We start from the raw sequence: 26,430 nt of genomic DNA, 5'->3' as shown, positions 1-26,430 counted from the left end.
TAGTTTTCAAACCACAATCTGTCACTCACAAAACAATATCCATTGACTTTATGAATGATCTCTGAGATTGTAAACGTAACATATTGTCTTAAGACTTCAATCATAATACTAACATATTTAACTATGTACCAGGAGTGGGCACTTACAGACACCTTTAAATAAATGTTTTCAATCATTAAAAGATTGCCTTTATCTAAAAAGTCATTACCAGCATTTTATATAAATGTAGATGAGTCATTTTGAGAAAGCACAAGTTCAAATGTGCTCACGCAGAATGTGTAATGAAATTCAACAAGGAAATGAACATTAGTAATAAACAAGTACATTTTATTTACCTCATATCAACCCGAACTGCATCTAAACAAAAGCTGATAAATCGTTCTGTGATCCAAAATAGACATGACCGCAGCATGACATGCTCTGTTTATGAATATGTCCCGATACAAATTAGAATCAGATCACTGGATTAGCTGCGACTGTAGCACAAGTGTGTTCACGAAAGTCAGAAAACAACTTCCATCAAAAAGGTCTCTTTTGGAAATTTAGAAGGGTCAGGGACAGATTAAAAACAACAACAGGGTGGCATTTAAAAGTTGCCAAGTGACATGTGAGGGGGGGAATCCATCTGCACCAATTAATAATGGGAAAAGCATAACTTTTAAAATATAAACAAAAACAACAGTAAATAATTATATACTTGAATATAATCAGGCTGTGACAATTAAGACTAGTGTTCAGAAACATGGCATCGAAGGGGAACACAATTGTTCAATTCTCTCGCAAAGCCATGTAGACCCTCCACATGACACGTCTCTGAAAGCAGCAGTGTAGTTATTCTGTTGGCAAGAAACAAACGAGAGCTTATGACGATTTCAATTTCATACAGATGATTTCAACCACCACCATTCAATGAGATATTTACAGCACCCCTTTCTAGAGTGTGTGCATGCCGTTCTTGGACTAAAAACTACCAAAAAAAAAAAAGTCAAAAATAATAAAGGGAATACATCAGCTAAAACATCCTCAGGGAAATAAACATCCACAATATATGATACAATTCAAAGCTTAAATATAGGCTTACTTTAACCAGCACATGCAGCTATGTATAGCCCAACACAGCTCCTTGGAATAAAGGAGGGGAGTTAGTTACGTAAAAAATAAGCAGAGGCCGGAAAACTTTCATTCTTGTTGTAAGATTTAAAGTTGGAAGCCATTTTTGTCATTGAATCCATTAAGACGGTATATCAAAAACAAAGAAAATACATAAGAGAAACAGAAATTTGTGTCCACTTGCACCAGATATGGGAAGGACAGAGGATTGTGTCGTCCACCTCTCCTAAAAGTTCTCACCGGACCGAGCAACTCTCTCTGCACCGGTTTCACGCCAGTGTGTACATCTCCCTTGCTTTCCTTGATACCGAAGGACAGGGAAAAAAACTAAAACAAAAACAGCAGCTCACAGGTTTAAACACCATTGCTTGCATATGGCTGACAAAACTGATTGGGCGTCCCAGGTCGCCCAACAGTAAAAGCTCCTGAACGCGGTTCTCTCTGGTAAGGAGGACGCAGGAGGAAGGAGCCTCGTATATAGCGAAAGAGAGAGCAGAGAGGATGGTGGTGGCCGTTAGCACGTCCCTCAAGAGAAACCCAGTGAGCTGGACGTGCTGGATCGCTGGTTCAGGCGAGACATGCTGTTCATGCTGGAGCTGGAGGGCTTGAGGGGTGTGTTGCTGCCCAGGGCTTGTGGGAAACGCTGGTGGTAGCGATCCAGACGTAGGTACTTGACCGTCACCAGCTTACCTGTAGCAAATGGGTGACAGGTTGAAACGCACTGAAAACTGCAGTGGCTCGGATTAGACTAGAATAAATACGGCATTCATTTACCATCAAACCAGGAGCCATGAAGCGCTTTGAAGGCTTTCCCAGAATGCTCTGCTGAAAGGCACTTCACATAAACGCAGCCCTAGACAGGAAGAAGATCATATAGCAAGTCAACCCATTAGTTAAATGGTTCTAGGAATATTACTCTGTTTCAAACACAGTGAAATTACAAGGCAGCAACATGCTCTATTAGAATCAATTGTGAGTGTTTGTATTTTCAGTTTATTTCAATTTAAAGTAGTTAACAACAATAACACGGATTATAAATTAGTTTACCCAATATTTGTGTTCTCTTCCAAAGTTCCCTTAGTAGGCAGCAGGCAACTAATTAGCTTTTGGACAAAAGCTTATCAATTCAGAAGACCCACACAGGCTCAGCATACTCACCTCTCTTGAGTTTTTGTCAACCGCTATGTGAACGATTCCATCGTTATCACTGCATTTCTCCAAAATGGCTTCTTGAATGGCGAGGTGCCAGTTTTCCCCCACCTCCCTGTTCAAGAGGGAAATACTGAGTAGTGAGATTATTTTTCTCAAAAAAAAAAAACACACTATAATAACAGCCAAGCCTATATAATCTTATGTAAGTAAATACATTTAACTTCGCTAGCCTGCTTGAACCACTAATTCAATGTGAGGTTGGGTGTTAAATTCCTTGTGAAACTTACATTACAGGATCAAACATGTTGCGAATCTTCAAGCATGGCGTTAAGCTGTTTGGTGGTGAATTTCTTCGGTCCAACGGAAATGCTAAAGAACAAAATAAGCCATGAAGTCCATGTACGTACTCTATACGTCAAGAACAAAAACATCAAGTTTGTCCTCCAAACAAGCCAATCAGAAGAAGGTATCCACATACTTATGGCCATGTATGAATCTGAAAAACAACTATGGCACAATGGTTGATTGCACACAAAGTAAGAGTTACCTTGGCCTTGCCACACTTTGGAGGGCATGCTGGACATCTTATCAGGTGACATTGAGGGCTGAATCCACCGCCACACCAAGAAGTCCGCCCCTCCAATCCTCTGGTTTTCTGTCCGGATGCGAGACTCGTTAGCTGAGAGGAAAGCAACAGCTCTGTCCCACACTTTCTTCATCTTCTTTCTGACAGAACAACACAAACATACTATTCAGGACTGCTGTCGTGAAAAGAGGGCGTTTCATGCAAAGAACGCAACCCAAATGAAAACCAAATTCGTTCAGCAACAGTGGAATACCTGTCTTGAGGCTGGACAATAGAGTCACGGACGTGAGGGATGGGCAAGTATGCCTGCAAGTCCTTATTCTCCTGAGAAGCCTCATTGTGGTTCCTCATTACATCTGTAAAAAAACAAAACACATGCATGTAAGATGCATTGTGTGACTTCTAGTTAAAATTAAGCTTATAGTGATGAGGCAGTCTTACCGATGATTCTCTCCACCATGTCATACATTTGTCTCGTTTCCTCCTCTTCTCTGCGCCATCTGTATTTCATGTAATACACCAAACCCAAAACAATACCAATGCCTAAAGAGAAACAGTGTAAAAGGAGAAAATTAGTGAAATGATGCTTTTACCAAAAGGAAGAATGACAAATTCTACAAACAGGGGATGCGCACCTGCGAGGATGAGGAGAACTCTGTGGATCACAGTGAAGAAGGCACGTCTGAAGCGGCAGGAGAAAGACATGCGGGGGTGGATGGACTCCAGCCGTGAGATTTCCGAAACGTACTCTATGGGTTGAGCAGGGTCTGCACCAATCAACCTGCCCAGAAAACAGCACACACCCAGTGAACACAGGAAAATGGTGCACACAAACACAGCATGAGATACTAAAGATATGAAAGCTACACCTTGTTAACGGATAGATAGAGAGGCCGATAGAGAGATAGACAGACAGACACAGGCTGATATACAGACAGGCCAACCGGAAGATAGGCTGACAGAAAGAAAAATACTACACCGAGAGATACTAAAGGTAAGAATGTTACACCTTGTTAACATATGAGAGGCCGATAGACAGACAGACAGAAACATATGGAAGGATATCAGTTACCTTATTCCGACAACATCTTTGGTTTTCATGATCCATTCTAAAGACGTTTCAATCAAGTTTTCATATGCTTCATTTTGGAGCTTGAAAGAGAAAGACACTTTATTATATTGTGCAATTTAACATTGGCAGAGCAACAATTTCCCAAATTATACAATATGACAAAAGGTCCGTGCCAATTACAAACCACTTTATTTGACTTAAATGATTATAAAATATAACATCGAACCCTTCAAAAAGCAAAACAAACCTTGAGGTGCGTGGAGGCGTCACTAAAAGAGACGCTTCTGTTTAAAGGATTTTTAAAGTCTCCACAATCATGCTCTCCTGAAAGGCAATCAAAATAATTCACATTTTAATGCTGCAAATATAAGCATCCAAATATATATAACTTCAAACCATACAATGTTTAGATGTTAAAAAATGAGCTGCAACTTTATGCTCACCCGCAACATTGGCCAGGTGCTCATGTAGAGACAGGAGAAGGTTAATGATGAGGTCTCGGTCTTTGACATCCTGTTGAATCAAACCAAGTAGGAGTAGTTAGTACATTTTTTAGGACTGTACAACCATCTTCTTGGTGAATAAAAAAGGGAAATTACTTGACGAAAACTTTAACAGGTGAGAAGACAGATACTTACATACTGCTTATCAAACTCGGGTCCAAACGGGTGCTGCATGACTGAAAAAGAAAAGAAAAGTAAGATGACAGACGGCATTACTCAGAATTAGCAAAAATCTTTCACAGTCCAGTTATAGTATTATGACTGGACGATGTTTCCCAATCGTGCCGAGGACAGTCAGAGGGAGTGACCATAGAGGAGGGCTGCTCATCGTCTCGCACTTGAGGGTGTGACTACGAGCGAGAGCCTCTTGTCGTCTCGCACTTGAGTCATTGTCTGAACATTGCGTTTCTGTCCTCGCTCTGGCCTGGGCCCAGATTTAGCACAGCAACTGCCCTTCCCTGCATGTCTCAAGCCATTTAATATACCAACCTCTAAGATGAAGACATACACCAACAAAACAACAGCTTTTAAGATTCTTGCCAAAGTTTGACCTAGATTTCAGGCAATGCGATGTTTAAAGATCCATTTTGCTGGTTCTGTGGTTGAGCTACAGCTGTGACTGGCTTACACCACTTAACCATGGTAAAACCAATGAAATACATGGCCTTAAGTGGCTCATTTATATAATTGCAGAATCAGCAATAAAATAAAGGATATTATCTCTTTTATAAAACATTATAGATAAATCATATCTTGACCTTCCAGTTGTTTTTTTAAACTTAAAGGGTTAGTTCACTCAAAAATGAAAATTCCGTTAGTAATTACTCCCCATCATGTTGTTCCAACCCCGTAAGACTATCGTTCATCTTCGGAACACAAATTAAGATATTTTTGATGAAATCTGAGAGTTGGCTCGCTCCTTCATAGGCTGCTAGGTAATCTATATCTGTCATCCCAGAAAAGTTAGTAAAAACATTGTTAAAATTGTCCAAGTGAGTACAGTGGCTCAACCTTAAGTTTATCAAGCGACGAGAATACTTTTTGTGCACAAAAAAAAATTATTTTCTTCTGTGTGGGCCTCTGAGTGAGTTCACGTAGTGTGACAGCGCAGCGCTTCTGGGTTGTAGGTCAGAACGTAGGCTCACGTACGCCAGCATCACACACATGACCAGCGTCGGCCAATAGTGAGCTTACATTCTGACGTACAACCCAGAAGCGCTGCGCTTGTTACACTACGTGAACTCACTCAGAGGCCCACACAGAAGAAAATCAATCGTTATTTTTGTTTTTTTGCGCACAAAAAGTATTCTCGTCGCTTGATAAACTTAAGGTTGAGCCACTGTAGTCACTTGGACTATTTTTAACGATGTCTTTAGTCTTTAATAACTTTTCAGGGATGGCAGATATCGATTACCTAGCAGCCTTTAAAGGAATGAGTGAACAAAAGTCTTACGGGGTTGGAACAACATGAGGGTGAGTAATTACTGACAGAATTTTCATTTTTGGGTGAACTAACCCTTTAAGCTATTTAGAATTGGATACCAGCATACTATTAAAAAATAGCATGTGAAAAAACATACTATGCAACGATACGTTTCAAACAATACTATGCTACACTGTTGTCAAATGACCTTGTTACATTGCCGTTTTAGTTCACACAGTAGCATAGTTATCAATGCAGTAACAAAAGTTTTAAAACATTTTTTTCAAAAAGTGTATTAAAACATCTTACGTCAGTCAGGATGTTAAAAGTCGTGGAAATTATCACAAAGTCGTACACTGGAAGATCAAGTTAAGCACACTGAATGCTGCAGGACACATTTTATACATACAGAACATTTTAAACTATGCAAACGTAGTGAACACTACAAGAAATAGTTAGTAATAGTAGTTTGATAGTATGTTGTTCAAAAAACCTAAATCACATAAGCTGCGAACAACAGTCTGTCTGAGCAAGTAAAAAAAGTGATACATGTATATAATCACACAAAGTGAGAATGAGCATTTAGTCGGACAGAGAGAAGTCAGTCACTCTAGCTGGCCGCAAACTCCCAGAGTCCTCTGAGAGACAGACAATTAGGCCGCTTTAGCTTGTCTGTGACCTAGATGTCTGCAGCACGCTCTCCAGTCAAAGCTCCTCTCCCTGAGAGGCCGGCCATGCCACAAATATACATAGTAATTCATCAGTCGCCTTCCTCTCAAGAGTCATCTCTGCCTCCAGAGCACTTTACTCTGATGGTACTCAAGCTATTTAAACTGAGTGGCTTTGAATGCACATCCAAGAACAGACTTTCTCTCATCGGGGGAAAATGTATCAAAAGATTAATGCTGGCTATCACATTATGATTATGAATGATGACAACATGTCAAAACGTGGGGACTACCAGACTAGCCATGATTATTCTCAAATAACAGACATTCAGAGGGTTCCCACACTTTTCAAAAGTGATCATCCCCAACTTTCCATCACGTTTAGTCATTTATAATTGCTGGATAAGGATTTTTTAAAAAATCATTTCATTTATTTAAAATAATTAAGTAAAACAGAAATATCTTAACTTACTATTTTAATTATTTAAAATAGTTTTAGCTAAATTTTTTAAATCATTTAAATTCTGCCTAATGAATGACGAATGAATGAATCATTTACATCAATTTAAAGATCAAAGACAGTTTTTGTCTACAAATAAGCAATATTTAGCCAAATAAATTGTTTAGTGCAGGGCATACTTAGAAAACTGTTAATTAATTGATATGTAATCACTCATATTTAGCCTACTATATAAATTTATCACAACCTCACGTTTAGTAAGAGAATGCAGACACCATACTACCACAAATATGTTGAGAGATATGGAGCGCTGAGACATTAGGAGTAATTTGATTAAAGTTAGTCTCACAAACATTTTGTTGCTACATTTAAGGTGAAGGTGCGATCAGCTGCCTGAAATCCACCAGGGCTGGAACAGTCATTTCTGACATAACATGGATCATCACACACATATTTCTAATGCAAATACCTCTCCCTGTCCCATAAAGCACCAGTGGGATGTGCATTTCCTGTCTGAGGAGGTGCAAATAGTCTGGGGTGATAACTGATGTGTGAATTGGGCACAAATGACTCATGGAGTTGCCAAAACAGTTAGAAAAAGGATCATTCTAAATTGTTAAATGTGTAATTTCTTTAAAAAAACTAAAAAAAACATTTTTTACCATATATACCAGATGATAAAACACGCATCTTATAAGAGAAGGAACACTAGTGCAACTACCATTAAAATTAATGAATATGATGGCTCACAGACTACTGAAACTAAAATACATCTGTTATTCTTCATCACACCATGGCATTTAGCATTCTTAATAGTGTGTGAGTACCATACAAATAGCATTGGTATTACAGTCCAATACATTCATTGCACCATTGTATTGCCAAGCATGTTTTTTTACATTCCATGGTGGTGTCCATCATGGTATTCTTGGGAACTGGGTGGAAGTAATACATTCTTCATAGAATAGTTTTTATGTGGTAATCATTCAGTAGCATCGGATACCAACTTACCATGGTAATTTCATGTTTTGTGGACAAGTAAATAGTTGACTATGTTTTAAAAAGACATGCCACCTTCAGCACTTCATACTCACTGACTACATCCCCCACGGAGGTGCTGGAGCCCCTCATCCGCAGGTACATGAGGCCCAGCAGCACGAAGAACAGGCAGGCGGCAGTCAGGAGGAACATGGACAGGTAGTGAGCGCTGAAGCCGCCGGTGGAGGACACCTCCTCCCGTTTGAACTGCTGCAGGAGCTCGTCCTCCGGGACCGTGGTGTGCTGCTTGGGCTTGGTTGCTGAGGCATGGCTGTAGGAGTGGTTGGACCCGGTGTGGTTCGAGTGGTTCGCTCGGTATGTCGCGGTGTAGGAGGGAAAGCGCGGTCTGAGCCCGACACTAAACCGGCTGTTGCTGCCACTGCTGCAGGCGGATTCGCCGTCGCCGTTGTCGAGGTGGTTCTTGTTGAAAGAACCGGACGGGATGCCACTGCGGTTGTCGTCCGCGTCAGTCCCGGCGAGTTTCGGGTAGCTGCGGCTCACGTAGCTTCCGCTGAACTCCCTCGATTTCTTGCCATCGTCGTCCCTTCGTTCCCCGACCATATCTAGGTTGCAGTCGGGAGTATCATGCGTCGTGTCCGAGCTCCAGACGCTCCGGTACGGGGGAGAGGAGGCGGGTGGACTATGTCTGAAAGTCAGACGACGTTCGTGGGGACGGTCTCGCTCACCCTCCTCTTCCTCCTCCTCGTCGGAATCGGAGTAATCCCTGGATAGACTACTGCTGTTAGACTCGTAAAAAGCCTTATTCCCGTTCAAAGCCCGACTGTCTCTTTCCGTTTCCTCCAAACCGCTGGATTTACCCCGGTCTGCCCACCACGGAGACCCAGAAATGCCTTTCCTGTCCACGGATAACCCGAGGGAGGCGGCGGCGGGTGTTCCCGCAGGCCTGATGGTGGGTGTCTGCTGCGCGGATCCTCGGTCTCTCCTGCTGCCGCTGTGATTCGGGCCTCCTTTCTTCTGCGGCACCTCCGCGTCCGACTCGTCCGAGCTGAAGCCCAGCACGAACTTTCCGGCTCTGCGCTTTTCGCTCCGGCTGGCGCTCAGACGCGTGACGTCACTGCCCGGTGGCCTGGCGCTGAATCCCGAAGCTCGCGCGGCGGCGTTGCTATTACTAGCGCTGCTGCCGTTGTTGTTGATACTCCCGGTGCTACTGCGCCCTTTCCCGCTCCGGGAGCCCCGAGGCTGTGGCTGCTCCTCCCGCAGCTTTTTCAGTTTCTTCAAGTACACGGGCCGCGTGCTCTCCGTCACCGGGCCAGGGGTGAAGCCGAGCCGTTTTAATTCAGACACAAGCTCCTCATCCGTTAACTGTGCAGACGCCATCTTTGCACGAAAAAACGCACACAGCGAGACACGGCGGAAGTGACGTGGAAGTAAACGGACAGACGGCCAACTTGAAAGGAAAGAAATCAAGGAAACTTTTGGGTTTTTTTATTATTAAATGAACATTATTCATATACATATGAATGGCAATCAAGAATAAAGGGTGGAAAACACAAAGCAGACACAAATCAAAATAAAGAATATAAATATTTTACAAAATGTATAGGCCTATTTTGAAAATATAACCGTATTTAGACTTACAAAAGTCTTATCTTCAATGGACTGCCACATTTCACACAGTAAGAATAGCACATCTACATAACTATATGTTTCAGAAATAAAGAGGCAGAAACCATTTTTTCCTAACAAAATTTCGACTCATAATGGAGTTCCGATCAACTTTTATTTTATTTGCTTTTCAATTATTTATAATTATAATATAACAATTATTATTATTGTTATTATTATTATTATTATTATAAATAAAAATAAATGGACTAACGATTAAGAAAATCAAGTCCAAGCTTGCCAAGTAGTAATTATAATAATCTGTGTAAATAAATAATTATACGAAGCATATTAGTTCATATAAATCTAAGTTAATTTTAATTAAAAAAATGAATGAAAATCCATCTTTGGATTTTGCAAAAGGTTAGTGTCAAATATCTGACAGAGACTTAGACTTTAGAAGCGTTTATCTCCAAGTACAAACGTACAGCGAATTTCACTTAGTGTTGGTGTCGACATACATTGAAACAAATGTATAAATAAATAAAAATAGGCTACAAATAAAGATGTTGAGAGAAGTATCCATATTGAATTTGGTTAAACCAACAAGAGATGCCTTTAGATGATATGGAAGAAAATATTTCATTATCACGCTGTTCAAAACATTAATCAGCATGTATCTATGCACATTGCACAAAGATTATGGATTGGGGCGCCTTGGATTGTATTGCGCTACGCCACCTCGTGGCAAGATCTTTGAATTGCAACTCCTGCTGCGTACAAGTAGCTCGCGGAACAGTCCGCGCGAATCATTCTGTCAATTGAAGAGTAAGACTCGCTCGAGACACATTTAGTGCACGGGATTGGAACGAGATTGGAGAGCCAACAAGCCGGGCAATTCACTTTAAATAAACCAAGGGATGGCTTTCAGGACGCCTGCTGTTCAACTGCACCTTAAAACGTGTTTTCTTCTGCTTTTAGGGGGTCTAATGGAAGCTGCCCAGGAGCAAGGAAGCATGTACATGTGGATTGATGCCAATCAAGCAAGAATATTAATTGGTAATGGTGTTTTGCGTGGCTTCTTAATGGCACATGGATGTTATTAGAGCCCAATTGTAAACCAAGCCAGTGTATAATAATTGAACTGAAAGTTTTTTTTTTTTTAATTCATGGGAAGCTTGTGAATGCTCAGTGCTTTATTCAACAGGTTTTGAGGAGGATATTATAATAGTTTCCGAGGGCAAAATGGCCCCATTCACACACGACTTCAGAAAAGCACAGCAGCGAATGCCAGCAATACCTGTCAATATCCACCACGTGAACTTCACCTGGCAAGCCACTGAGCAGGTACTGTGTGTGTGTGTGTGTGTGTGTGTGTGTGTGTGTGTGAACCTTCATTCTGAAACGTTTGATGGCATGATCTTAACCAGTCGCTTTACACTTACAAATCATTATCCTGATGCCGTATTTTCCCCCATTAAAATATCTTCAAAACAAACTGATTTGATTTGATAAGCAGAATAATTGAATTAAGTTGTTAAATACTTAAAAAATAAGTTGTTTTTCGTATGTGCAAGCTTTCCATTTTATTGATTTGTGATTAAAATTCTCGTATAAATAAGCTATTTTAGTATAACTTTGAAATGAACATCATGAAACTATTTATTTATTTACAATGTTTATTTTTATTATTATTATCGTTATTAGCCTATTTATTACTGTTATATGTATTAGTATTCTCATACCTGTAAAAAATATCTTAACATCCTTAAAACAAGTTAACTTATTTTGTAGAAAATAAATTCGCCAATGAGTTAAGAATAATAATCTCAATTCAAAATATTTTCTTTGAAAGCTAATCTTATTTTATGCAGTTTTGCCCGTCAGCTGAATGTATCATGTTTTAAAAGGAAAAGGGTCAGTTCAACTCTTGTGGTATTTTGCATGTTGGTGTTGTAAAGCGGCACGCGGATCAAAGCGCGGGCCCGCCGCGTGAACGCGCCTCATCATGCATGTGCCAAACATCTGGGTCGTCATCAGTACACTGAGAGCACGCGTGCCAGAGCCCGCGCTTTATTTCACAACGAAACTTCCATTTGGAATCACTTTGTTGTGTTGTTATTGCTTGTTGATCCTCTCTGTAATTCGTTATGGTTTTGGCAGAAACTGTGGCAAGTGATGCAGAGCTTTCCCCCCAAGGTTTAATAATAATAACAACTATATATTAGGCTACATGACTAAAATCAGAAGGAAATCTTTCAGATCAGATTTTAAAACTCAATATAAACCAGGGAAGCTATATGTTTTCATGTATATTTTTATTTATAACAATTCTAAGCATTATAAGGCATAATAATGAAAGCAAAATATAAGCAACATTATTACACTAAAAACATAATTAGGCCTACATAATTAAATAAATAAAAATGATGGCAACATAATTAAATGAAAACATATTTTTAATTATTGATATTGTACATTTATTTTTATTAAAGTTTATACCCACTAAAATATGTTTTATTCAATTCAAATGTATATGTATACTACTTTTCACATTAAAAAGCTTTCCAAAGCAGTTTTACTAAGAATTTTTGCCTACACTGTAAAAAAAATATTTTAATGATTTGTTATCACAGCATTTTATTCTTTTGACAAATCAACTTAGATCATTTATGTGGTTCAGATAACATAATATTGGTAGTTTCTGGTGATTAAACCAATCTCCCTCATAACTCAATTTTTTAAATTTCAATAAACTTAGGTTACCTAGGCTACTTTTTTAAGTTAAACCAACAATAATTTTTACAGTGTAATAAGGTGACAACAGCAGTGAGAAAGGTCATATAAAATTTGCATATATAGTCAAAGCGAAAATCATGAATAACAGTATGCTCACATAGCGCACGTGCCAATTTTCCATTAAAAATGTCAGTTTATTAAAATGTCAACCCTGAATGATGGCTATTTATTGCCTCTTTAATATGAATCGCTTGTTGTATTCCTCATTCGGATGAAAGCGCCTGCTAAATGAATAAATGTAAGTGTAAAAACAAACGCTCTTGCATTCACCACAGCTTCATTCACAACTTTGTATGTATGTACCTAAACAGCTTTTTTTTTTAGGGGGGGGGGGGGGGGTGTACAGGAATCTCTTTTCACAAATGATCTATCTTTGCACGCCGGGATCATAATCTGTGAATGGCATGTTGACTTGACGAAAGAGCAGCAAGAGGGAGAAATTAAAATAGCAAGGGGAGGGATACGGAGGAAAAAGAGAGGGCCCACTCTGTCCTGGCCCCTGTTAGCTTCAAAGACGGCCGCTGAGGCTTTAGAACAAAGGTCTCCGGCATAAAAGGCTGGCGGCGAGAGTTATCTGTGTTGGTTATTACCATTCAGCTGTAGGATTAGCTAAGCTCTCCACACAGCTTGTGTACTTTTGCCTCCATCAAACGCTGCCCAGCTTTTACACTCCGAAATCTAGAGACCAGAAAAAAAAAGAAAGGGAAAAAAGAGCCGTCTACCTCGCTTTCATCTCCTTTTGGGACAGTTTTTTTGGAGCGCATGTTTGGCCTCGCCATCACGGCTGTCCTCACAAGTGTGTAATTCTCAAAGAGTTGAGGTCATTAGTCAGAGAGTGGAGGAAATTGATTGCCTTGCAAACTTAAGGATACCCTGAAACCCTCTTTTTAGTCTTTACAGATGTATATGTGCTCCTGTCATGAACCACATGCAACCTTTTTTGTGCTATTGTCCCAGATGCCCCTCTTTATGCAAAACTACACTACTGCTTTTAATGTTTTTGAAGTCTAAAACAAAGTTCACCTCTGTTTATCTTTTTTCTTTTTCTTCAGGCAGAGTACTTCTATGAGTTTCAGACTCTGCGTTCAATGGATAAAGACATTATGGATGACCCTACTGTCAACGTTCCTCTCTTAGGATCAGTGCCACACAAAGCTTCTGGTGTGCTTTTCATTATATATATATATATATATATATATATATATTTTTTTTTTTTATATATTTGTATTTTATTATTTTATTTATTAAATAATTTATTACAAAAGTAAAAAATATAATCTTGATTCTTAAAATCACATCCAAATTATGATTATTATAACCCATGAGACTTGTGGTACATGGATGCTTAAGGTTAATTAATCAAAAGCGGTGTTGTGTACTCAGTGGTCCAGGTGGGCTTCCCATGTCGAGGTGACCAGGATGGTGTGGCAGCATTTGAGGTGACCATCCTGGTGATGGATGCTGGAGGAAACGTCATCCTGAGGACACCACACAATGCCATCTTCTTCAAAACGTGTCAGAGAGGTGAGCTTTCAAACCTTACATATTGATGCACAAAATGATTGAGTGGGTTAAAAGAGATTGTTATGGGAATGTAAATTCTGGATCAGATATTGAAACTTTATTTTTTGAAACAATTTTATTACTCAGTTTTCAAGTTCATTCAGCTCAGCTTAAAATAGAATATAAACAGACATAAATGAAACATTTGTTGACATATAGTATGAGTATAGCGCTGTAAGATGAATGTGGTGTTTTGGAAATGGCAAGATGGTAAAACATTTGGTATCCTGACATTATGTGAGACATTAATGAGATCTAAAACTCTAGAGAAGATATACATGGATATTCAAAAGTGTGGGGGCAGTTTTTTTTTTAAAGAAATTAATATTTTATTCAGTAAGGATGCATTTAATCGAACAAAAGACATAGTAAAGACATGTATAATGTTACAAAAGATTTCTATTTCAAATAAAAGCTGCTTTTTTAAAACTTTATATTAATCAAATAATTCTGAAAAAACAACAATTTATCACGTTTTCCAGCAGTACAACTATAAGAAATGTATCTTGATCACTAAATCAGCATATTAGAATGATTCCTGAAGGAAAGATATTGTGTGACACTGAAGACTGGAGGTTTTAAAATATATTAAAATAGATAACAGTTATTTGAAATTGTTATCATATTTCACAATATTACAGCCTCGGGGAACATTAAAAACATTAATCTTACTGACCTTAGTTTTAACTTTTGAACAGTTGTCAGAGTAAAGTTTTTCTTTTCTCAAGAGGATAACCTGGAAACTTAGGGGAAAGTTTCCATTTGCTCTAGAAGAAACAACCTTAATGAAAAGACCTATACCAAAATGTGTTTTGTATACTACAAACCCATTAACATATTTACTGACATATCGAGACTAACTGATATAAATATTATAATTAAACTTTATTTGGAGTACTTTATTGCACAATGCACATTTCTTAATATTAAGACTAAAATGTGTTTTAATATCACTATTATGAAGGATAGACTGATCTCTGTATAATATCAGTCTTTAAATTCAAGATATTTAAAATGTACCTAAAGTATATTTGCAATAGTTCCACTTTAGCACAATCAAATATACTTAAGTACATATTTATACCTCAGCACTATTTCCGGATAACTAAAGTACATTCAGTACAAAATTATTTGTTCCAATTTAGCAGACTTTTAAGTATAACAGTACAATTGCAGGGTGTTTATATTAATGTATTCAAAATTTAGCATAAAATAAATGTATTAATAAATATAATAAAATAAAATAAATTTCAATACATTTTGGCATATTAATTTTTCACTTGGGAATTGAGATGTTATTTATGATTTTGAGCATTGTTTGTCTCTTCTTTAAGTGTATTTGGTAAGAGAAGCAGAGATCATGGTACGGGTGATTCTCAACCTCACCCACAAAGCCATCGCTGGCTCATGAGGTCATGTGAATCCTACCAGCTGCAGCCCTTTAGAATGAGCGTGTTATGTTTTTCTCTGATCCCCCCTCCCTTCTCACACACACTAACCTCACGGTGTTGCATTCCCCTACACACCCTTCTCCACCCCTCTCCATTCGGCGTGTAGACTTCACAGATCAAATGGTCCATCTGTCTGAAGCCACCCCGCAGGGAGGAAGCGAAGTGTTTCCTAGTGACAGCTGAGGGTGCCTTAATGACTAGTACTCACAAGTTGTTTTTTTAAAAGTCTGGCTGCTTGAATTTCACCCACAGGACAAAATGACATTGACAAAGTTGATATAGCTCAACACTTTCAAGTTTATCCTCTTTTCGAGGACCATTATTAACAATATTGGACTTTTAGTTTAATAATCATATCTGCATGGATGTTGCATTGAACGAACCTTAAAATGGTTATTTGAACCAGTAATTCATATTTATCATCATTTACTCGCCATCGTGTCATTCCAAACTTGACTTTTCCCCCCATGTGGAACACAAAAGGAGATGTTTAGCAGAATATCCAAGCTGCTCTTTTCCTTATGATGAAAATGAATGTAGACTAAGACTAATGGGGGGTAGACCAATGGGAACACTTAATATTCTGCAATATGATTAGCTTGAATGCATTGACACTATTGGATGAGAACTGAACTGAGTTGGATGATGCTTCAAAGCTGAATTGAACTCATTATATAATTACACAGTCTTTTTAAATCTTTGTATGAAGAACAGACCCAAATGTATGATGTTATTCACTGAAAATCCAGCTTGACAGCTTCAGTCCCCATTCACTTTCATTGTTAGGAAAAGAGCAGCTTGGGCATTCTGCTAAACTTCTCATTTGTTTTCTCACAGAGAAAAGAAAGTCATTTGCATTTCAAAACGCATGAGAAAGAGTAAATGATGACAGAATGTAAAGTACACGAAACTACATAGTCTTTAAAGATGGTTGTGAATTACAATCAAACATTTCTGCAACAGCATATGGGGCCACATTGTGTTTGACAGAGTTGTTGACATTGTGGTTTCACCTCAAAGCTATTTCCCTCCTTTTATATGCTGGTGTCAGTACTGTTATTGAATTCACTGGCCTTTCAACTTCTCCCGGAATCTGATGTCCTTGAAGTGGCGTAGGAAGGGAGGAAGTTATGGAGAGTTTGGTGAAGATTAAAAAAATAAGAAAGGAAATGTTCTCACCATTTATGTCTTATGTCTCTCCTCTTTCTGAAGCAAAGTGCCCTGGTGGTTGTCGCAATGGAGGCTACTGCAATGAAAGGCAGGTCTGCGAGTGTCAGGATGGGTTTTATGGGGTGCACTGTGAGAAAGGTAACCATACTTATATAGACCCACCATCAAATTAAAGTCAGTAGGCAGGTTACTGATAGTGTAGTTTACTACATGAAACAAACTAATTATTTATATTTAATAAAACTTAATTATATATTATATTTATTGTTATTTTTATTTATTTCAGACATGTGAATAATGGTCCATATTACACATACACACACAAAAAAAAAGTACAACATAATTTATACAACATAAAAACAATACATTTATCTCCCGTATGGGCTCATAAGCCAGTGAGTCCAAATACCAAATATATATTTAAACATTATAATTTAAATATAATATTTATATTCATTTAAATATTTGAGTTTTGATTAATAGTTTTGGTCTTACTGGATCTCTCATCGTCTACCTGCAACAAAACAAATCCATCAACAACAGATGTGAGCATGTAGAACCTTGTCATTAAGTGTCCACTGACAATGCCATTACACATAAATGTGTATTCTACAAGACTCTTTTATCGGAAAGACAAGCTTCCTTTGGAAACAAACGAGTGCATATAGTTTATTATGATGATGATTATACTCAACCTCAGGGCATCACTTCCCAAAATGCCTTGTGCAAATTACAAAGTGCGGTTAAGCCCGCTATGTACTAGTTTATATGAAAGAATGGAGCATGCATGTATTCTAGAAGGTTTCTGAAAAAAAGAAAAAAAAAATGAATTACCCAGCAGGTTGGGAGGCACAAACATGTGTTTTTCATCTATTTACAACTTTAAAGAGTGGTTTACCAAAAAAGGCTTCCATTAGATGCTGAATATGCGTTCAATATCCTCATTGTAGCTCTGCTGTGTTTGTACATAAACCGCTTCCACAAAACACCTTTCATCTAACAGCTTTTGGCTGATTTGTTTTCGTCTGCATCGCTGCCAAAACCACAAAGTTTTGTGCTTTTCATATCGAGAAAACCTGCAGCCCAAGAATTTGAACTTGTTCATTTTTCATTTCAAAATAAAACGTTAACGTATTGACTACATACATGTTTCAGCCTGGAAGCTCTGTGAAATATCAAGTTACATTTTGCATTAAGATAATTTGCATCATTTGGGCTGAGCTACTAATCATAAGCATATTTTAAGGCGTATTAGATATAACAAACAAAATCCTCTTTTCCTCATTTTTTAGCCCTGTGCTCCCCTAGATGTGTGAACGGTGGCCTGTGTATGAGCCCAGGTGTGTGTATATGTCCTCCGGGCTACTTTGGACCCAGCTGTGAGAGAGGTTGGTTTCCTTCCTGTTACTGTCTATCCATCATGCTGCTATTGTGCTATCTTATGCCACCATTCATTATAATATTAAAGTACCCCAATTATGCTATTTTAAAGGCTCCTAATTTTGTTTTGGAGGTCTGCTACAACACTTTTTTTTTGCATCCAATGTCAAAAACACTTACGTTTTGTCATAATATACATAGCAGCGTCACCTTATTTCTCATAGTATCTGAAAGGGTATTTGCTTTTGCAGCACAAAAAACAGTCGACAACACAAACCAAGCTCTTCCAGGCTTTAGCTACAACTACAGTGTTTGAGGGCGGGTCAATGGGGATGTTATTTACAGGCAGACAATGAAGACCATAGACTGGCATTATGCAAATGAGTTAAAAACCTACATAAGTTTGTGCAGGAAGTAAGACTGTAATTACTGACAATTCATTTCAGGCAGTTCAGAATCAATTCTTTCTTTTGGTTGGCAATAAATATCTCGTTCAGTAATGAAACTCTGGAGGGAACAGGCTGATAGGTCCTTTACATGCAATCTGCAAGCAATTACATCATTACCGCATGGCATAAGCTGATTGGCCACTGCTGCGGCTAATGAGATTGCTTGTTCAACAATTAAATAGTTTGGTTCACTGTTTGCTAGTCTATCAGAGTTGCTAGTAGTTCAACTTCTTTAAAGTGAATGGTCTTTTATTATTCCAGATCACTAAACAATGTTCCGTGATCTGCATTTATCAGTTCATAAATGAAGCAACACACCTGTTCAAAATCATGTTTGATGTTTTGCAAGTTGTGTTGGATGCAGGGAGTGAATAATTAAGCATATAAGCAAAGCTAGCGTGAGAACATGTATTCTGAGTCAATAACAGCAGCAGGAAGAAAACCTTGCTTTGAGGTTACAGCCAAGCATAGCTTGTGTGAGACCATGTTGTATGCTAAATTAGTTTGTTTTCCATAAAAATACAATGTACAGTTTGCATGTTACCCTGTGGTTTTGCTGTTTGTTGCATGACTATACATTTACATGGGCTGTTCGAACACCGCAATATAGATAACAATGCAGCATGCATGCTTGCTCAGGTGTTTATCATTTGTTAAAGTCACACATAGTGCTCGTTCTCATTAAGTCATTTTGAGCCATATTGGTTCAGGAAAAAACGAGCTAGTTTAGGCCAATAGTTAAACAAACCTGAGGATATGGCACCGAGGTACACATTGCAAAAGTCACTAGCAAATTATTCTGGGCTTCACTAGCCCAGATTTAAGTCAAGCCACTAGAATTTAAGTCATTAGGCAAAGCAGGTCCAAGCACACAAAGCATAGTCCATTAGCGTTAAGCCGTTCGGCAAAGCAAGTCCAGGCATACAGAGTTAGCAAACATGCAGTTCTCATCTTTGAGCAGCAGCAGTACATGTCTTGGAGATAGATCTCTGTTGGGGGGGTTGTAGAGTCCTATTGTCTTTCTGTTGTCTCTGTGAGGATTTCTGAATGTCTTATTAATGCAGCAGCATGTTTTACACAAATGTGTGTGTTTGCTTGTATTGTGTCATTAGTCTTGTTCCTGCTTTGTTGGGGGATTTATGTATGTAAGGGTTAATGCCCGACGAGGTGTCCATTGTCAGGTATTAATGGACGACTGCGCGTCGGACGGTTGCCTCCGCCAAAGTCCATTAATACCTGACAATGAACACCTCGAAGGGCATTAACCCGCTTATACCATGGTCACTTGCCAAATAACACATTTTTAAAACATTAGTTTATATTTGAATTAGTTTTACAATCGAAATCTAAAGTTTTTACAAACAATAACTTGGTTTCCCTGGTTACGCCTGACGGTTTATTTACTAGGTGTCCTCTATCACTTTTTAATGGACACCCTGCAGCCAATCAGAATCTAGTATTCACCCAGACCATGGCAGCATATCTTAGGCCCCGTTTACACGTGCATGGTTATTTTGAAAAACTGAGACATTTCCCTTCGTTTGTGCCCTCTGTTTACACGCAAATGGAATTCGCCTTTGAAAATGATTCTTTCTAAAAACTTGAAAGAACCGGCCAGAGTGGAGATTTGGTAAAACTTTGTTTGCACGTTTGCATGTAAACTGAGAAAAACTGAGTTTTAGGCAGCCGACGTCACAGTATGCGACAGAACTTGCACCTGCGTCAAATGCGACCAGAAAGAAGAAGTGATTCGTTGCTGTTGTTGCTGTTTTCGGAATTCTGATTGGCTAACGTGGGCTTGAGCTTCTCATTACACTGCCACCTACAGGTTTGGCATGCTCTTGATGGCATATATACACAGGTTCGTGTAAACGAACACTTTTCTGAAAACTGACAGGTGTGCACAATGTTATTTTTGAAAACGGAGAGGGTGAAATGTCCGTTTAGGAAAATAGCCGGACACGTGTATCTAGAATATAGAAATATTGCAAGAAATTCTGATCGCAGTCTCTACATGTTGTTTCATTTTTATTTTACAGCTGTTCTTAAAGGATTTAGAACAGATGCCAAAACCATGAAACATGATCTACCAAACCGTTAGATAAATAAATAAAAGCACAAATTGTTTGTGTGTTATTTCTCTTTGTAGTTTGTGACATGTTCATTGCCTTGTTTTCTCTGCATTAACAGCTAACTGCAGCACCACCTGTTTGAATGGAGGGACGTGTTTCCATCCTGGCAAATGCATCTGTGCCGTGGGCTTTGAGGGGAGCCGCTGTGAGCTCAGTGAGTTCAGCTACACGCATCTTCATCAGCTCTGTGAAAGGAACAAACTAAAGTCAGACCACAGTAACAGCACACATTAAAAATGATCCAAACAAAAACAAACAAATGCCAACTTGTTGGCCAAACCTAAGGATTTTCAGATGGGCTTTTAGAGGGGAAAAAAGTTGTTAAATAAGGACTGCAACTACTAAAGGGTGTGGTTTTATGTGCTTGATGAATCATGGTACCATTGTAGTCTTTAAACTAAGGTTTCGGGTCAGTATGATTTAAAAAAAATGAATTAATATTTTTATTCAGCAAGAATGCATTAAACTAATCAAAAGTGAAAGTAAATACATTAATAATGTTACAAAAGATTTCCATTTCTAAAATTCCGATTCCCCATTTTTTTCTCACTTTCTATTAATCAAAAAATACTGAAAACCATTTTCCACAAAAATATCGAGCAGCACAAATGTTTTCAACATTGATAATAATAAGAAATATTCTTGAGCAGTAGATCGATAATGTGACACTGAGGACTGGAGTAATGATGCTGAAAATGCAGTTTCATTACAGGAATAAATTACATTTTAAAATATATTCAAAGAGAAAACTACTGATTTTGATTTGCTCATAAAAAAGCATTATTCAAAAAACATTAGAAATTCCTGAACTCATAGCTTAAAAGTTGCTAATTCTCTTCGGAGTATTTGGACTTCTAACTAAACAGCTCTATTGATTTATAATGTTGAGTGTTAACTGGCAGTTACATTTTTATCATCATCTTTCAAAGGGAAAGCTGTGTTGTTTTTCTTTGGATGTAATAGGCTCGCTTCCAGAAATTGCCCTCAGAACAGGTCTCCAAGTAAACTTCCTAAGTGAAGTGTGTTCTCACATTAGTGTTAAATGGGCCGGCACCTACTTGGGCAAACACAGGATGTAATGCAGTTGTGTTGTCACCCTAATCACTAATAACAACCTCATGAGCTCACATGCACTCAAGCAGTGTGGCGTTTTATCTCAGGCCCTGTTCTCTGACACAGAAATACTGTATATACACACTTGCTTCGCTTCAAAGGTCTGTAGTCTAGTTCGTTGGTGTTTAAACAACTCTACTTTGACCCCAAATATCATCCTTTCCTGTTCAAAGGCAGGAAGTATTGCAGTATTCAGTGGTGTTTGGTCTGTAAAGAGAGGGAAGAGAAAATATTGAAGTAACATTTGTATAGCATTTAGCCATTTGTTACTGTCTGATCCATTGCAGTATCATGTTCTCTGGCAAAACGTTCTGTGACATAAACGCCCGGAGTCCCATTGAGGTCATGTTATGTAAAGTCCTATTTTCATGGGTATGGATTTCGTTGATTTGTCAAGGAACAAAGCCTCCGCTGAAATTCAGTCAATCTTGATCAAATATGCAGGTGTAAGAGGATCCGTGATCATTTGGAAAGGGTCTGTCCGTCTGTTATTTTATTCCTCAATCACTTTACTATACTTTTCCATACATCCTCTGCTGGGTGTTTTTACATGTTCTCAATATTTATTTATTCTCAATACTAAAATAGTAAAATAAAATAACCCTTGTAAAACCGCAATGGCAAAATAAAGAACTTTTTTTGTGTGTGTTAAAAATATAAATGGAAATGTTAAATATATAACATTAAAGTTATCTAGTTTTACACTGGCATGAAGTGTATTTAACATCTTCCTGTCTCAAAAATGTCAATTTTATATAAATGTTAAATATATAATATTTAAATAGATTGATTAAATAGATTGATTATTGATTGATTGCTTTAAAATATTATAAATTAAAAAGAAGAGTTCTTTGTCAAGATGATCTCAGTATAATATGGAAAACAGATATTTCCATGCAGCAGTTTCTCATAAGACAGTAAATAATTGTAAACAACACTCCCTTTTGCAGTCTATGTTGTTTTTGCAATTTGGGATTGCGATAATGCAGTTTGCGATGTTGTTGTCTGCAGGTAAATGTCGTCAGCCTTGCAGAAATGGAGGCAAATGCACAGGGAGGAACAAATGCAAGTGCAGCAAAGGCTACCATGGCGATCTGTGCTCCAAAGGTGAGATTATCTCAACTTGGCAGAAGAACTGTGGACATGTTTGATCAAAAGCACATGTTCCACTGCAGCATTGCTCTATGCGCTTTGCTCACGCACAAAACACGCACTGTAAAAATGAACCGCCGGTGCTTGATTGCACCTTCAAAATTTCCACTTGGGCTGCAGGCTCGCTGAACGGCACATGATACATTTCTAAGACTAAACACTGCGTCTCTGTGTATGGCTGAAAGTGTATGTGTATACGTGTGTGCAGCTGTCTGCGAGCCCAGCTGTGGAGTACACGGGACCTGTGTGGAGCCCAACAGGTGCCAGTGCAGGGACGGCTGGCATGGACGTCACTGCAATAAGAGTAAGACAACATCCCACATCCCTTTTCCCAAGGCCAAGTTACTAATTGCCACCTGGAAATGGATTAGAGCAAGAAATCCGCTGTAATGTCAGGGTATTACAATGGATATTTAGATATATTACCATAAAAATACCATAGTTTTCTGGACATGTACAAATTATATTCTTGGTGGTGCCGTGGAGTGCAACGCAATCATTGTTTACACAAACTAAAATGAAAACAGCTTTTTTAATGGATTTTTTTTTTTTAATGTCCCATAAAACAACAACAAAAAAAATCAAATCAATATTTTTTATCTATGGTATACTATACAACTTTTTACAACCTTTGCATTAAACATGAAATTGCCACTAGACGGCAATGGCACTAGATTTAAACATCTTTAAATTATACCAGTTAATGCATTCACTTTTGCAGCCCTAAAATTAAAAAAACAATGGAAATATGTAAGTGTAGAAAAAAAAGAAAGATAGAAAAGCCTCTTTGTACAAAAAACTAAACTTAATTGAAAAGACAAATTGAAAAAAAAAATGCATTTAAAAATCAGAATCTTCTTGGTGCCATGCAATTGTAATGATCTGTATTAAATATTTTTTTTATTCATTATTTTAATATTTAATATTAAACATGGTACCACAATATGTTTTGTCTTACCCTTATGCATTTAGTTTATAGTACAATTTAACCACTGATTTGGCAAAATAAACTTTTTTTCCAGTGAGTTGTACCAGGGGCCAGTTTTATATCATACCACAGTTTGCACCATTTGAACTAAAACCCTGGCAAATTACTCGTTTTTGTAGTATAGTCAAAGGCCCGGTTTCACAGACAAGGCTTAGATTAAACCAGGATTAGGCTTTAGTTCAATTAGGGCATTTAAGAACCTTAAAAACATTACTGGTGTGGATCTTGAAATTAAACAATGGCACTGACCTATTTTAAGATATGTCAGTGCAAGTTGCTTTCAGTTAAAACAGCTTAAACATACATTTTGGTCTAACTCTAAGCTTAAGCCTTGTCTGTGAAACCAGGGGAAAATGTCTTATTTTCATTAATTATTTTAATATTTTATTATTTATATCGACCATGGTACTGCAGCAGTAATGTTTGTGTTTGTGTTATCCTCTTGCATTTAGTTTATAATGCCATTTAACCATTGGTAAAGCAATTTTTAACCACCTATTTTTTCTTATTTTCCCAACAAGGGTCAAGTACGGTTTTATAGCAAATATACCAATGCACAATTTGAACTAAAACTCAAAAACGGTTTGATTCTTAGTCATAAACTCTGTTCTGCACGATTCAACGCACTACTGAACTGCTTGCTCTCTTCCTCCAGGATTTCGTGGAGGAGTCTCCAACAGCCAGCGGGCCTCTGGTTCCAAGCACAAGTCACAGCCTGTGGCAACCAAGGACACAAAGGAAGCACCCGAATCCAGTCAGCCCTCTGAGACCAACTACGTGGTTTAGGCCTCTAAATTTTGGGCCAACGGCCCCTCCATTTTCAACGTCGCCTTCCCCAGAACAAAGCTTTCATCATCCTCTTCCGATCCACATCGGGACACTCCCAAGCTGGACTGCTGCTTTCTCAGAGCGAGACTTGTTTTTGTAGGACTGTAACAGTGTCTTATTTTACCACACTAGCGCCTTTGATATAATATCTCCCACAGTCACCCTTCATCGAGCTTCTGCCCTGCGTCAACCGAGAGGGGAGTGAGTCACATGGTTGTGGTGAGCGTCTGATGTTTGTGCGTAGCCCTGCGGTTTAGCTTCAGATGTGGCGCTGAATCACTTTGAGAAGAGTACGTTACGATCCGAGAACTTCCGGGTGTGGATCCAGCTTTTCTTAGGATGGTAATTGCTGTGTTTGGCCTGTGCTCGAGGTTCGTCACATTTGACCTGCTCATTTTGTAAACGTATTGTCGCCATTATTGTCACTAACATTCTTTTTCATGCAAATCACACTTGTGTAGTAGCTTCTCCAACAAGTACTTGTATAAGTAATATGTATGCTATTCGTTCTATGTAAAATTGAAATATAAAAATATATATTTAGATATGGGTAGACAGTCTTTAAGTGTATGCTTAGAGTTTACTTCTGTATAACAATGCACATAAGCTGCTTGTGATGTCATAAACATTAAGCCAAAAAAATCTCATGTGACTTCATTACACAAATAAAACATGTTTTCTTGGAGCCTGTGAAGATGAATTGTCTTAACTCTTAAAATAATAGTTCTGTCATCATTTAATCACCCTCATGTCATTCCAAACCTGCACGACTAATTTATGTCTATGGAAGGGTCTTGGACGAAGTCCATCAAGCTCCACAAAAATAGACAAAAGCACCATAAAAATGTAAAAATTGTCCATGCAACTCACTGAAAATCTGTCCTTTCCTCTCTTTGTGGTGTTCATAAGAACAAATTCATTCATTTGAATCAGATCTTTGAATTGGATAATCCAGTTCAGTACTTCTGTTCAACTCAATGGCTGTGAAGTTAACAGCTCCCTGGAGGTTATTATTGGTGAGTAACAACTTAAATTTTGGTCTGTTTCTCACTTTTGTTGAAATATAGCACAAGTTGTATGGAGTAATAGTACTCTTATGATGGTTTTGAGTTGTTTTTGAAGCTTGAAAGCAGAATGACAGGGTAAATAACAAAATTCACTTTTTTTTCCCTTCAAAATATGAATGCAAACTACAGACAAAGTCACAATTTATAGGAGAGGGCCAAAGCTCAGAAAGTAAATTATATATACACACTAACATTTAAAAATTTGGGTTTTTTGAAAGAAGTTTCTTACACTCACCAAGGCTGCATTTATTTAATCAAAAATACAATAAAAACTGTATTGTGACATTTCATATTTTAAAAATGTAATTTACTCCTGTTATGGCAAAGCTGAATAGATCCTTCAGAAATCATTCTAATATGCTGATTTGGTGCTCAAGAAACATTACCAATGTTGTAAACAGCTGTGCTGCTTAATATTTTTGTGGAAACTTATACTTTTTTTTATTCTTTGATGAAGAGAAGTTCAGTTTATGTTTAATCATTTATTTGAGGCATTGTAAATGTTTTCACTGTCTTTTGATCTATTTAATGATCCTGTATGGCACAGCGCTGGAACACGACTCTTAGATTAACCTGCTTAAATGTTATTCCGTCATTTGTTCCACAGGGTTTCTATAAGGGAGGATTGTAAAATAAAGCGAGTTTTACGGGCCAGTCTTGCGGCTTCTGTGCGATTGCGGAGGGACTACACTGTGGTGGGTCTAACTCTGTGTGCGCTGGCAGGTGAATAAGTATCTTGTTGCTCTCCTGTGCAGAATAA

At 38.1% G+C, this 26,430-nt stretch overlaps 2 protein-coding genes across 3 annotated transcripts; one reads left to right on the top strand and one right to left on the bottom strand.

The window, feature by feature from the left end:
• Positions 1 to 177: 177 nt before the first annotated feature.
• On the bottom strand, positions 178 to 9,408 carry lemd3 (LEM domain containing 3). Its single transcript, XM_079868125.1, has 13 exons — positions 8,069 to 9,408; positions 4,559 to 4,599; positions 4,364 to 4,433; positions 4,168 to 4,244; positions 3,921 to 4,000; positions 3,484 to 3,629; positions 3,290 to 3,391; positions 3,102 to 3,204; positions 2,810 to 2,988; positions 2,550 to 2,631; positions 2,269 to 2,374; positions 1,885 to 1,963; positions 178 to 1,800 (listed from the first exon to the last, which is right to left on the bottom strand). The coding sequence occupies exons 1-13, from the start codon at positions 9,348 to 9,350 to the stop codon at positions 1,637 to 1,639; spliced, it is 2,511 nt and encodes an 836-aa protein (XP_079724251.1). The 5' UTR covers positions 9,351 to 9,408; the 3' UTR covers positions 178 to 1,636.
• A 976-nt stretch (positions 9,409 to 10,384) lies between these two features.
• Positions 10,385 to 24,788, top strand: wif1 (wnt inhibitory factor 1). 2 transcript variants are annotated; one of them, XM_079869500.1, is made up of 10 exons: positions 10,385 to 10,637; positions 10,786 to 10,925; positions 13,430 to 13,538; positions 13,761 to 13,901; positions 16,604 to 16,699; positions 17,854 to 17,949; positions 20,581 to 20,676; positions 22,647 to 22,742; positions 22,996 to 23,091; positions 24,431 to 24,788. In XM_079869500.1, the coding sequence occupies exons 1-10, from the start codon at positions 10,499 to 10,501 to the stop codon at positions 24,559 to 24,561; spliced, it is 1,140 nt and encodes a 379-aa protein (XP_079725626.1). In that variant the 5' UTR covers positions 10,385 to 10,498; the 3' UTR covers positions 24,562 to 24,788. The 2 variants fall into 2 exon arrangements, with proteins under 2 accessions (XP_079725626.1, XP_079725627.1); XM_079869501.1 differs by lacking the exon at positions 17,854 to 17,949 and having other exon boundaries at positions 10,404 to 10,637.
• Positions 24,789 to 26,430: the final 1,642 nt, after the last annotated feature.

Source organism: Squalius cephalus, assembly GCF_949319135.1.
Source record: "Squalius cephalus genome assembly, chromosome: 4".
Taxonomy (NCBI): domain Eukaryota; kingdom Metazoa; phylum Chordata; class Actinopteri; order Cypriniformes; family Leuciscidae; genus Squalius; species Squalius cephalus.
The sequence above is the reverse complement of the archived record's forward strand: the minus strand, read 5'-3'. Positions and strand labels throughout refer to the sequence as shown.

Coding starts and splice junctions, on each gene's coding strand:
- wif1 (XM_079869500.1), top strand. CDS start 10,499: ATGGCTTTCAGGACGCCTGCTGTTCAACTGCACCTTAAAACGTGTTTT. Junction 10,926..13,429: donor CCTGGCAAGCCACTGAGCAG/GTACTGTGTGTG, acceptor CTTTTTCTTCAG/GCAGAGTACTTCTATGAGTT. Junction 20,677..22,646: donor GGGGAGCCGCTGTGAGCTCA/GTGAGTTCAGCT, acceptor TGTTGTCTGCAG/GTAAATGTCGTCAGCCTTGC.
- lemd3 (XM_079868125.1), bottom strand. CDS start 9,350: ATGGCGTCTGCACAGTTAACGGATGAGGAGCTTGTGTCTGAATTAAAA. Junction 3,630..3,920: donor AAAGATGTTGTCGGAATAAG/GTAACTGATATC, acceptor TTTTCTGGGCAG/GTTGATTGGTGCAGACCCTG. Junction 2,632..2,809: donor CAAAGTGTGGCAAGGCCAAG/GTAACTCTTACT, acceptor TTTGTTCTTTAG/CATTTCCGTTGGACCGAAGA.